This window comes from Vicia villosa, linkage group LG5, assembly GCF_029867415.1.
Source record: "Vicia villosa cultivar HV-30 ecotype Madison, WI linkage group LG5, Vvil1.0, whole genome shotgun sequence".
NCBI classification, from domain to species: Eukaryota; Viridiplantae; Streptophyta; class Magnoliopsida; order Fabales; family Fabaceae; genus Vicia; species Vicia villosa.
In genome coordinates this window covers 121,024,049-121,035,861 of record NC_081184.1, presented here as the reverse complement: position 1 = coordinate 121,035,861, position 11,813 = coordinate 121,024,049, and the positions used below count along the sequence as shown (strand labels likewise).

The window sequence follows — 11,813 nt, the reverse complement described above, 5'->3', positions numbered from 1 at the left end:
CAACCATTAGGCCATTTTTCTTTAATAACCTCACTCCAAATATAGTGATCAACATGAGCGTTAAGCGGCTTCCCCTCTGATGGCATGTATTGAGGATTATTTTCCAGAAAAATTGCGTCGCAACTTTGCCACGTGAGACTCACGTCGCAACATGACAACGGTAACATTAATTAATATCCATGCCTGCAATGTTGTCACCATGTCACTTCAGTGTAACGTTGAATTTTCCTTCTAAATGTTGCGACGTGTTTGTAACGTCACAACTAAATTTTTTAAAATTTGAATCTTCCCCCCACATGAATGTTATAGCTTCTTATATTTTAATTTATAAACTTAATGTAGCGGCGTGTATCCCACGTAGCAACTTTTTTCACATACCCCAATGTCTGATTTCTGATTACTTTATGGCTATAAAGTTATTTAAAATTTAAAAACACGTTGCGAAGTGTATTTCACGTCGCAACTGTAAATAATGACCCACGTGATTCCCACGTCACTAATATATGTCGCTGGAGAGAGTATATCTTGTAGTGTTAAGAGATTTTTTTGTTTGATGATTAATTTGTAAGACAATGAATCTTTACAATTCCATGTTGAAATTTTAAGGTGACTTTTCTAATGAATGAGTTATTTAGATGAGTAATTTTTCCGATGAATGATCATCTCCAAACCAAAGTCTTTATGAATAACAAGAAAAAATAATAAATTGTTTTTAAAAAAAATTGAGTAGTCTTTATGAATAACAAGAAAAAATAATAAACTGTTTTTAAAAAATTTTGTGTATTTGTAACTTGTCTTGGAACTAACCGAGATGTGTTTTTCTTATGTCCGGTCCTTCTTAGACTCATATCTCATTGAGTTTTATCTCATTGAGTTTTATCAAGTTTGGGATCGGGTTCATGTCTATATAGCTGACTAGATCTAGTGTTATGGCCAGATTTAAATTATATACAACCTGACCTTAGACGTCCTTTGAACACCCTTACATTAAAATATATCGTGCTTTTTAATTCATGTATATTTTTTAATAATATTTAAAATATTTGATATTGTTGAGTTAATCATTAAGACTTGTTTAAACGTAAAATCACAATTTTTTCATCTTTATGTAAGTGTTATTCACATAGGTATGGTATGTGTATTCTTTTGTAATTTCACCGTCAAAGTACGGCGTTGTTTTGTTTGTCGTTTTGGTGCATTATAGTTTGGCTTTTTTTTATCTTATTGTGATATTTGTTTTGTTTAAATTGGGCATCAAATTTGATTCTTTACATATTTAACCAATAATAATTTTGAGTGGATGCTACATATCCACTTGTATATGTATTCAAATCACTTTAATTTTTTCATCTGAATAAGTATTTTACCGTTTTATGCAGTGTTTTAAAAACAGAATTGGACCGGTTGGTCGGACCGGTCGAACCGAGAATCGGCCAGATAATCGGTCTGGTTTAATTGTTAAATCAGATATGTCATTGAATCGGTGTGAATCGGTCAAAACCGGTGTAAACCGATAAAACTGGAAAAACCGACAGTTTTCATGAACCGGTGGTTTAATTGCATTTTAACAAAAAAATTATTTAAAAAATTAAAATGACGCCATTTTGATTATTTTAATAAAAAATAAAAAATAAAAGAAATAAAAATAAAAGAACTTAAATAAAAAATAAAGAAAATTTCTTTGCCAACCTCCCAACTCTCTAGCCCACCTCTGGTGAAAAACCCAAACTACCCCTGACTTCGGAAGTTCATTTCCGAAATGCAAGAAAAAGGTGTTTTCGGAGATGCATCTCCGAAAGCGCCTTTTTTTTTGAAAAAATTGTCTTATTTCGGAAGTTCATTTCCGAAAACAGCATTTCGGAAATGAACTTCCGAAATAATGCGCGTTCTGCAGATTTAACAAAACACTCCCCCTCCCCCATTCATTTACCCTAACTCAAATCAAAACACAACCCCTCTTCAAATTTTCTGCCAAAATCAAGTGTAAGATCAAAGAGCATTCCCAAGTCTTCTTCCAAACTCATCATCAAACACTAATTGGTAAGTTCTACATTGTTTTTTCAAGTTTTAGATCGATTTGAATAAACTCTAATAGGGTGTTTAGAAACTGAAAAAATCACATTAAGATAGGTTAGTACTGATATTAGGATGTTTAGTAGGCATAAAAGTAGTTTTGGTTTAGGTTTTTGGGTCTGCCATTGAAGGTTGCAGAAAAGCTCTGCGCAGGGGTGTTTCGGAAGTTCATTTCCGAAAACACCTCCATCCCAGTTTCGGAAATGAACTTCCGAACTGTATCAGAAGTGCTTTTTTTTTTGTTTTTTCATTTGTCTCGCATATTAATCGATTTCGATTGTTTACAGGAACATGTCAGGCAACCAGCCAGCACGCATCAGACATGGCAGGGAGTCCCAGACTGCATCGGCTAGACGCGAGCGGGCGGCGGCGCAGCTGGCGTCGACCCAGGGACGGGGCCGGGGACGCCGTGTGCGCGTTCCACAGGACTTGGTGGAGAGTTCATCTGCTTCAGGCTCTAGGAGTAGGCTGGCTCGGGTATCTTCTTCCCGCCAGCGAGAGGAGGAGGATGAGGATGAGGAGGAGGTGATACCGGATGTTGACCCTCCAGTCGGGGAGGAGGAGGAGCAGGAGGAGCAGGAGGTGGATAGCTATCCGGGAGGGCCTTTTGACACTTCCCTGCTAATTCACTACCAGGATCACGTCGCTCGGCGGATCTGGGAGGGAGAGGTATTTTTTTTAACTTAGCCGTTTATTTGTCACCATTTTTTATAATTTTACCGTTTATTTCTCGCTTATTTGTTTTTTTTTTGTAACAGGAGAGAGAGCCATTGAAAATGGTGAACCACTCCAGAAAGATTTTCGGTCTGTTTAAACCATCAGCTCAGTGGTTTAACGACCATGTGCGAGGTTCAGGGCTTAGCGGGCTCTGCATGACCGGGTACACCACCATCAGCACCGGCATGCAGGGGGCATTTGTGGAGCGATGGCACAAGGAGACGTCTTCTTTCCACTTGCCGGTGGGGGAGTTGACGATCACCTTGCATGACGTCCAGTGTCTTCTCCACCTGCCCATCAGGGGGTGGCTGTTGGACCACTCCAGGATCCAGAGGGTCGAGGCCATTGAGTGGATGATGCACTATTTGGGCATGTCGCACGAGGTTGCTCACCTGGAGTGCGTCTCGACTTCTGGGTGTCATGTCTGGTTCAACACACTGAGCCTCTATTTTGAGTTCCACCTGGACGAGGCGGCCAAGGCCGAGCAGGAGGGTAACGACCTATTCAGGGAGTACCACCGCGGCTGTGCTCTCCGGTGCTGGTACATGCATGTGGTAGGCGCTGCATGCTTTGTGGACAAGAGTGCCAGGTACGTCGACGTGGCCTACCTCTGCTATTTCATGGACCTGGATACCGTTCACCAGTGGAACTGGGGGTCAGCTACTCTGGCATATCTCTACCAGAAGCTGAATGAGGCCTCCAACTGGAGGACGAGGCAGTTGGTCGGATCCTGCACACTGCTTACGGTACGTTTTATTTTAATACATTATCGTATTTATTTATTTATATATGTTTCGTATTTAATTTTAATACATTATCTTGTTTCTATTTCAGAGCTGGATCATCTCCTACTTCTCCCGCATCCACGGCTACCACCTCGATCCTGCGTACGTGGACGCCTTGCCCAGGGCCGCCAGATACGATCTCCAGAGGGGGAACGATGCGGTGCGACCATACCGTGGATACCTGGACCGCACTCTGCACGACGACGTCACCTGGAGGCCGTTCATCGACTACGCTCAGATTGTCCCCTTTGACGGCATTGCACTTTATTCTGGCTGGTTGGCTTGCGGGACCGGCATCATGGTTCGATATCTCCCTGAGCGGTGCATGCGTCAGTTCGGATTCGTGCAGCGGATACCCAGGTCACCCTTTGAGGCTGCTCCCGACACTGTGACCCGAGTGCAGCTCACTGCCATATGGGAGCATTGGGAGGATCATGTGGTACCGCTGGAGTACCGTCTCACTCGGGTCAACCAGGACTGGCACAGTGAGGAGGGATACGTCACATGGTTCTACCGGGTGTCACATCCTCTTCTGAGATCCGACATTCCCAGCGCTCCTAGGCCAGCACACGAGGAGATCCTGGAGAACCAGCAGGCCGAGGATGATCACGCCATTGATCTCATGCCGATCTGCCAGCGGATATCGATGCTTGGGCGGGACGCGTTGGGTCGAGGTATCGTGGAGCGGGGCGGTCCAGAGGCAGTCGCCGTGATGGAGATGATCGTCACTGATGCGGACCGTGCGGCGACATACAGGCGGCAGAGGAGGTCTCAGGGCGAGAGGTTTAGGCATACCCAGTAGTGGTCGGGTTTATATATTTTTTGTTATCGGATTGTATCTTTAGCACACTATTTTTATTTTTTTCGGTTTGTATATATTATTTTCATCGGATTAGTATTTTTTTTTGTTTATTTATCATATTAGTATTTTCAGTTTATCTATTGCTTATTTTATTTGGTGTTTACGTTTAATTAAAATGCGAGACTGTTTTAGATAAAACATAAAAAAAAAACACAGTTTCTGCATAATTCGGAAATGAACTTCCGAAACCCCCCAAAATCTGAACAAAGGTGTTTTCGGAAGTTCATCTCCGAAGACACCCCTCATGAGGTGTTTTCGGAAGTTCATCTCCGAAGACACCCCCCATGAGGTGTTTTCGGAGATGCACTTCCGAATTAAGGAAATTTTAAAAAAAAAAAAAAAAGCGCTTCGGAAGTTCATTTCCGAAGCAGGGGTATTTTGGGATTTTCGCTGGGGGTGACCCCCATAGGGAGGTGGGTAAAGAAAAAATCAAAATAAAAATAAAGATGTTGCGGACGGTTGACTTTGTTGCATATGGTTTTGATATTGAAGAAGGATAACCCAACATTTAAACAATTTTCATTCCTTTAAATTAAATTTAGTAGACAATGAAGTTATTTGGTTATAAATTATTTAATTATATATTAGTTAAGTAGATTATGTTGCGATTAAAGTTGATTAAAGTTTATTTGCAGTTCTACTTTATAATTTTGTACTATTTTATTTTATTATGTGTGATATCTATGTTTAAAATTTGAATTTAAATTATAAATATGTAAATTTATTTATGATATGATATTTTTAAAAAATTTAAGTGCTAGTTATATTTTATAGAGACTAAATCATCCGGTTTGACATGTTTTATACTTATATAATTTTGTTATAACGACCAGCCTATTGAATCGAGTTATCCGGTTTAATCTAGTTTAGTCATACAGTTTGACCAGTGACCCAATGGTTCGACCAATAAATCAGTGACCCAATACCCTCACCGGTTTGATGTCCGGTCTGGTTTTTAAAAGACAGGTTTATTTATTAACTTTAAATTTGAAACTATAATTTAAAATTTTACTAACTACACAAAACTTGTGTTTACAACTTAATCCACCAAATTTAAACAAATTAATACCTTATTTTAGTCAAAAATAACTAATTGGTAGAGAAAACATACAAGTGTGAGTACGTAGAATTTATTATCATTATTCATCATTGTAAATATCTAAAAGTAACCATAAGAGCACTAGGTACCCTTTTTATTACAAGTTACATTTAGTTTATTATTATTATACATAATCACCACTAGTGTATCTCAATTGAAACTTAGTTGATACTTAGGTGATTTATCAGGCCTAAAGAGTCCAAAGTGTCTCTCAATTTCAGCACCTGGTTTCTGATTTTCATCAAACATAGCAAAAAGATAAGTCTCAATAGGTCCATTAGGCCTCTTAGGAGTCCCACCCTTAGCATGCTTAATCAAATTCCCATAATATGTTCCAGCATTTCCAGCACTAGCTGCAGTTCCACCTTCAGATGGCCAACCACTTTCAGACACAACAATCTTCACATTAGAACCCCCTACCTTTTCAAGAGCAGCATAAATTGAGTCCAAAATTGCATCAAACAAATTTTGGTACCCAACTTCATTTTTCCCTGCTTTTGTAAACAAAGCATAGTCAAGACCAATGCTTTGTTGGTTATTAACGTATGAGAAATAAGGGTACACATTAGCAAGAAGTGGTGAACTGTTTCTAACTAAAAAGTTAATAATAGGCCTTATGTAACCAACTGAACCGTCGCTAAAAGCGCCGTCGTTTGGTGGGTAAGATTTTCCAATTAGAGTTGTGTCTATCGCAGTAGAAACTTTAATCTGGCCTAAATTTGACGAAGATATCGCATTCTGAATGTTTTGCAATGCGGGGAGAACTGAACTCGCTTCGGCCGAATCGGCGTGAATTTCATTCCCAACCGCAATGTATTTGATTTTGACACTTGGATAATAGGGTTTTACGTTTGTGTTGACCCAATTAGTGGCGGCTTGAGCATTTGTAAGTGATTTAAGAACGTCGTTTGGGACGCCGAGGATTACTTCTATGTTTGAATTTTTTAGGGCTTGAAGTACTCCTGCATCTGGATTGTATAGGCGGATTTTGCCAATTCCTTTTGATTTGTATAAATCAATCACTGCTTGCTTTGTTGGGAGATTATTTCCATTTCCTCCATAACAAACACCTACGGATTGTGCACCTGCATGTTTGATACATATTCATATTAATAATATTGCACCAAAATAAATGATAATATTGAAGTTATTTTTTATAAAGAAAATTTAATATGATACCTGTAAACTCTACTGCAGTGGAAGATAATAATATTCCAACAAGCACAAATATGATAGACATGGTTGTTTTTGATTCTATGAAAACTATAAGTTAGCAACCTATATATATAGCCATAGTGGATAACTATATGTCAATGAAATTATTTAGCCCGTCAATCACTCCATGGAAAAAAAATAGATACAGTTTGAAATCTATGCAATTCCCTGCTAATGAGGATATCACAGCACTATACTGATGGCTTTGACAAGTCCAATTTGTCATTCAGCCTAACATGACGATAACTCTATGATATTTTGAATATAGCCATAAAATCAACATCAAACGTCATTTATTTTTGTTTGCATACATTAAAGTTAAAATATTAAGTCGACTAGGGTTTGTACCTTGCAAGATACGAGGTCGAATAGTCGCATGGCGTATGTAATCTGCTAGTTGAGTTTACTATACACATGTTGCGGTCTCTTAAAACGTTAGAATTTTCAATAATGTTTATGCTGGAGTGTCAATATAGTCGGTCGCTACAAACAATAAGGTGGTCCATGTAAACATTCGATTCCTTTAGTTCTCTTGTTGTGGACCATTATAATTACACCAGCTACCTCAGCCTTATGTGTTAGAGTTAGCATAGCATGGTTCAACACTCGAAGTTGGGACTAAGCTGATCCCAAGTTGCGTGTCATAATGTGTTAGAAAATTAAATGGATCAAAGTCGGAATCGTGAACAAATCAATTTTTTTTTATAGTATTTTAAGTATTCTTAAATTGTTTTAGAGTTAATGCGCTGGAATACAAGAATAATTTAACCTATTTCGAATTTGCATAAGACAGATGAAAATTCAAATGTAAGAAAGATGAAATATGAAATTTGAAGTGAAGATGTATTTTTGTTTTTGTTTTTTCTGAATTCGGAATTATGAATTTATAGGTCAAATAGTGTTGTTTTACAAAGTTGCGAGCGACCCTTGATGAAACACACCCTTTCAGTAACACTTTTTGCGTAATGTTGCAATTTTCGCCTACTGCAACATTTCATAAGTGTTGTCTATTTATGCTTGCATTTTTCAACACTTCACGAAGCGTTGCCTATTTTTTACTATATTATACAACATTTCACGAAGCACTGACTATTTTCGAATTCAAAAAATAAATTGCTTAATGCAACAATTCAAAAAGCGTTGTCTATTTTCGAATTTAAAAAACAAACTTTCTAGCGCAACACTTCACATGTGTTGTCTATTTCTTAATTCAAAAACAAAATTCCACTTGCATATTTTCTTGTCATTTTAGAACACACTTGTGATTATTAATTTATTATTATTAATTATAATAATCTCCCACTTGTTCTATATTGACAAGACCAACTATAAAAAAAGAAAATAAAGAGTTTTAATATAATTAAGTTGTTGGTGCACATGGTTGAAGATAAAAATGAAGAATAGAGAGAAGAGAGATAAAGTAAACTTTCTAACAAACTTTCTCAAAATGAAATCAATTACAAACTGAAAACTGAGTTTCAGTATTTATACAATATGTCAAATGTAAAATGCTAGCCAAATAAAACTCAAATGTTAATTAAATTAAAATGATAAAATTATGTGTTGAATTTGGATTACACTTCAACATCATCCCTTAATCCACATTCAAGACTAAAATTAACAACATCAATTTCATTCCTTAAGTGGATAAAGTGTTCAGTGTTGTTAGCTTTAGTTAGAACATCTTCAAGTTACTTCTGAGTGTTAGAGTGAATAAATTATATCACTCCATTTTGAACCTGATTGTGCATAAAATAGAACTTTGTGTCAATGTGCCTCCTTCTCTCATGCAACATTAGGTTCTTGGTAAGGCTTATGGGAAATTTGTTGTCTATCATCAGCTTCACAGGCTTGATTTTCATATCCTACAATAAATTCATCAGCCAAACAGCTTCACAAGCTGACAAAGCACCAATTATATAGTCAGCTTCACAGGTTGACAAGGCAGCTACAAGTTGCTTTTTGGTGCACCAAAAAATGGGATTTCTTATATACTTGGAGAAATATCCTGAAGAACTTCTTCTGTCAACTCTACCTCCATGCCAATCAGAGTCTGAATAGCATATCAGCTCTCAATCAAATTTAGCACTAGAAGAAAATAAAACTCCATACCCTAGAGTCCCCTTAATATACCTTAGTATCCTGACAACAGCTTGGTAATGTGACCACTTTTGTTTGTTCATAAACCTACTTACCATTCCAATTGCATAACGGATGCCAGGTCTGGTGTTACACAAATATCTCAATGAGACAACCAACTATTTAAAATTTATAGCATCTACGTCATCACCCTCAATAATAGAATCCAGCTTGTGATTTGTTTCAGTAGGTGTGAATGCGGACTTGTAATTTGTTAACTCAAATCTCTTCAAAAGTTCAAGTTTATATTTCAGCTGATGCAAAGTTATATCTTTCTCAGAGTATAAAATTTCCATCCTTGTCAAATATACCAGGTTTCCTAGATCAGTCATCCCAAACCATTCATTAGCACCTTCTTGAACTTGACTATCTCATATGAACAGCTAACTGTTAGCAATATGTCATCAACATAGAGATACACCATAATCATATTGCTTTTAGAGGTATACTGAACATAAACCCCATATTCCATCTCATATTTTCTGAATCCTTGAAGCTTGAAAAAGGAATCAGTTTTCATATTCCAAACTGTAGGAGCTTGTCTTAGTACATACAAGGCTTTATGCAAATATAGGAGGTTGTGACATATAAACTTCATCTTGTAAAGGACCATTCAGAAAAGCAAATTTCACATCTAAATGCATTCGGGCCAATTCCTATTTGTAGCTTTAGCAATCACCAATCTGATTGTTTCCTGTCTAGATACATGAGCAAACACTTCAAAGTAGTATAAACTGAATTTATGTAAAAATCCTCTAGCTACTAATCTTGCTTTGTGTTTTCCAATTGATCCATCTGCCTTTAGTTTCAACTTGTAAACCCATCTAACACTAATGAATTTCTTATTCTATGGAAGCTCAGTCAACTTCCAAGTCTTGTTTCTTTCTATAGCCTCAAGTTCTTATTTCATGGCATTCAACCACACTTTCTTCTTAAGAGCTTTTTTAGTACTAACTAGTTCAGAGTCTACTAACATGACATACTGAATGAATTCTCCTTCAGAGTCTATCTCATTATCTTGCAACATATCAAAATCTACAAATCATCTAGGTATTTGTCTGATTCTTTGTGGCCTATAAACTTATTCATAATCTTATTCACAGGCTGGAATAATATTAGATGTTGGACTACCTTTAGAAGTTCCACCTTCATAAGTATGATCATCGTCAGAGGTTGGATTATTGTAACACCCCGAAAATCTATATGAATTATTTAATTAGTTATTTAATTAATTTAGCATGAATATATGAGTCATCGTGAATTATTCGATATCTATATATATATATATATATGTCATACCCCAAAATTTGCCCATCTCATTTCACTTTTTCATCTCAGAAAAAGGTTCAAGAATCAAGGTCTAACCTCAAGCACACTCTCCTAAACAATGATCTTCTAAACTAGGGTTTTGACTTCTCTAAAGAAAAACCAATGAATCAAAGTCTTCGAAGGACTTCATATGGTCTATGATGTTTCAAACTATCTCCATGACAAAATTCAGGTTTTAATTCCAAGGATTGACCGCTCAAGTGCTCAGAAAGTCAACAGTCAACTAGTTTGACCTAAAAGTCAACTGTGGTCAAAGTACAGTCAAAACTCCTAATTTTTGTCAACAATCTTTTTTTGATTCATCATTTGATCAAGGATTGATCATGATTCATCAAAGAAAAGATCAGAAATCAACAAATTCAAAAGTTTCTAAATTAGGGTTTCAAAGGAGAAAGTCAACTGAACATTGACCAGCCATAACTGTCACATGGAACATTAGAAATGTCCCATCAATAGCTCATTTTGAAGGAAATTTATTTTTCTACAACTTTGTCTCTCACATGCCAAGTCTAAAAATGCTTCATTTGAGAAATATGGAGCAAAAGATTATAGGTCCTTTTTGAAAGTCAACCAAAAGCAGTTTTTTGGCAAAGCCCATATCATCAAGATAAAATCCTCAAATGGAAAAGAGCTTCCAAAGTGGCTTGTATAGGACATCTTGAGATTTCCAAAAAGTCCTAGAACTTTTCCATATCTTAAAAATTGAGGGAGATATGCCTTGTCAAAGATGGACAATTTTGAGGAAGAAAATATGAAATAAAAGGCTTCAAATTGAGTTTTCTTGTAAAGGAACCCAATCTTTTTTGGCCCAATCTTCATCCTTATGATATATAAGATCCAAAACTCAATTGCCACGAAATTCCATGATTTATTTGATTTATTATGATTTTTTACTCATTTAAAAGATGGTTAAAATCAAATAAATCAATGGAAAATCAAAGATATGAATCAAATACACATGGGAATCAATTTCAATCAACATTCAAGTCACATTATCAATCTAATTTCGTACACATGCTAATTGAAAGAAATATGGATCAATTAAGGCCAAATTTAGAAGTTTTCAACAAATTTTCTCAATCAAATTTCTCCAAATTTCAATTCAAAGATTTAACAAGATTCGTTCAGTTTTGTTACCCTAATTCAATCCATTATAAGAACACAACCAATCCCAGACTCCTAGTTCACGTTTGGCAGTCAGAAGAACCCTAATCAAAGAGCAAAAACTTCTTCAATAATATCAATTCAGTTTTGGAGATTGGTAAGGATTCAAAGCATTCAAAGCCTTGCAACGCGTTCTTGAAGTGCTCTGAAGATATCCAGGTCCTCCCACTCGAGTAACAAGCACAGAATCATCCTCCAAGGCTCACGGTTTGCACACTTTTAAACTTTCTCGATCTCAATCATTCATGCATCATAACTGGATTTTGTTTGCATAATTATGTTTATATCGATGCTTTGATGGTTTCTGGAAAGTTAATTAAGTGTTGATGCGTGTTTGGACCGATCACCATAGTTAGGGTTTAGGACCTTGAAAGAGGGCTTTAGATTCTAGGTAAAATTACAAGAAATTGCAGGTTGATTTGGACTCTTG

The 11,813-nt window shown here is 36.6% G+C and overlaps 1 protein-coding gene across 1 annotated transcript; it reads right to left on the bottom strand.

Annotated features, from left to right (window-relative positions):
- Positions 1-5,557: 5,557 nt before the first annotated feature.
- LOC131607160 (glucan endo-1,3-beta-glucosidase-like) lies at positions 5,558-6,866 on the bottom strand. The gene is made up of 2 exons (XM_058879184.1): positions 6,716-6,866; positions 5,558-6,621 (listed from the first exon to the last, which is right to left on the bottom strand). The coding sequence occupies exons 1-2, from the start codon at positions 6,774-6,776 to the stop codon at positions 5,687-5,689; spliced, it is 996 nt and encodes a 331-aa protein (XP_058735167.1). The 5' UTR covers positions 6,777-6,866; the 3' UTR covers positions 5,558-5,686.
- Positions 6,867-11,813: the final 4,947 nt, after the last annotated feature.

Bases quoted from the DNA above. Each gene is read 5' to 3' on its own strand.
- LOC131607160 (XM_058879184.1), bottom strand. From the start codon at position 6,776: ATGTCTATCATATTTGTGCTTGTTGGAATATTATTATCTTCCACTGCA. The intron at 6,622-6,715 runs GTATCATATTAA...TCAAACATGCAG, and splicing joins CACTGCAGTAGAGTTTACAG to GTGCACAATCCGTAGGTGTT.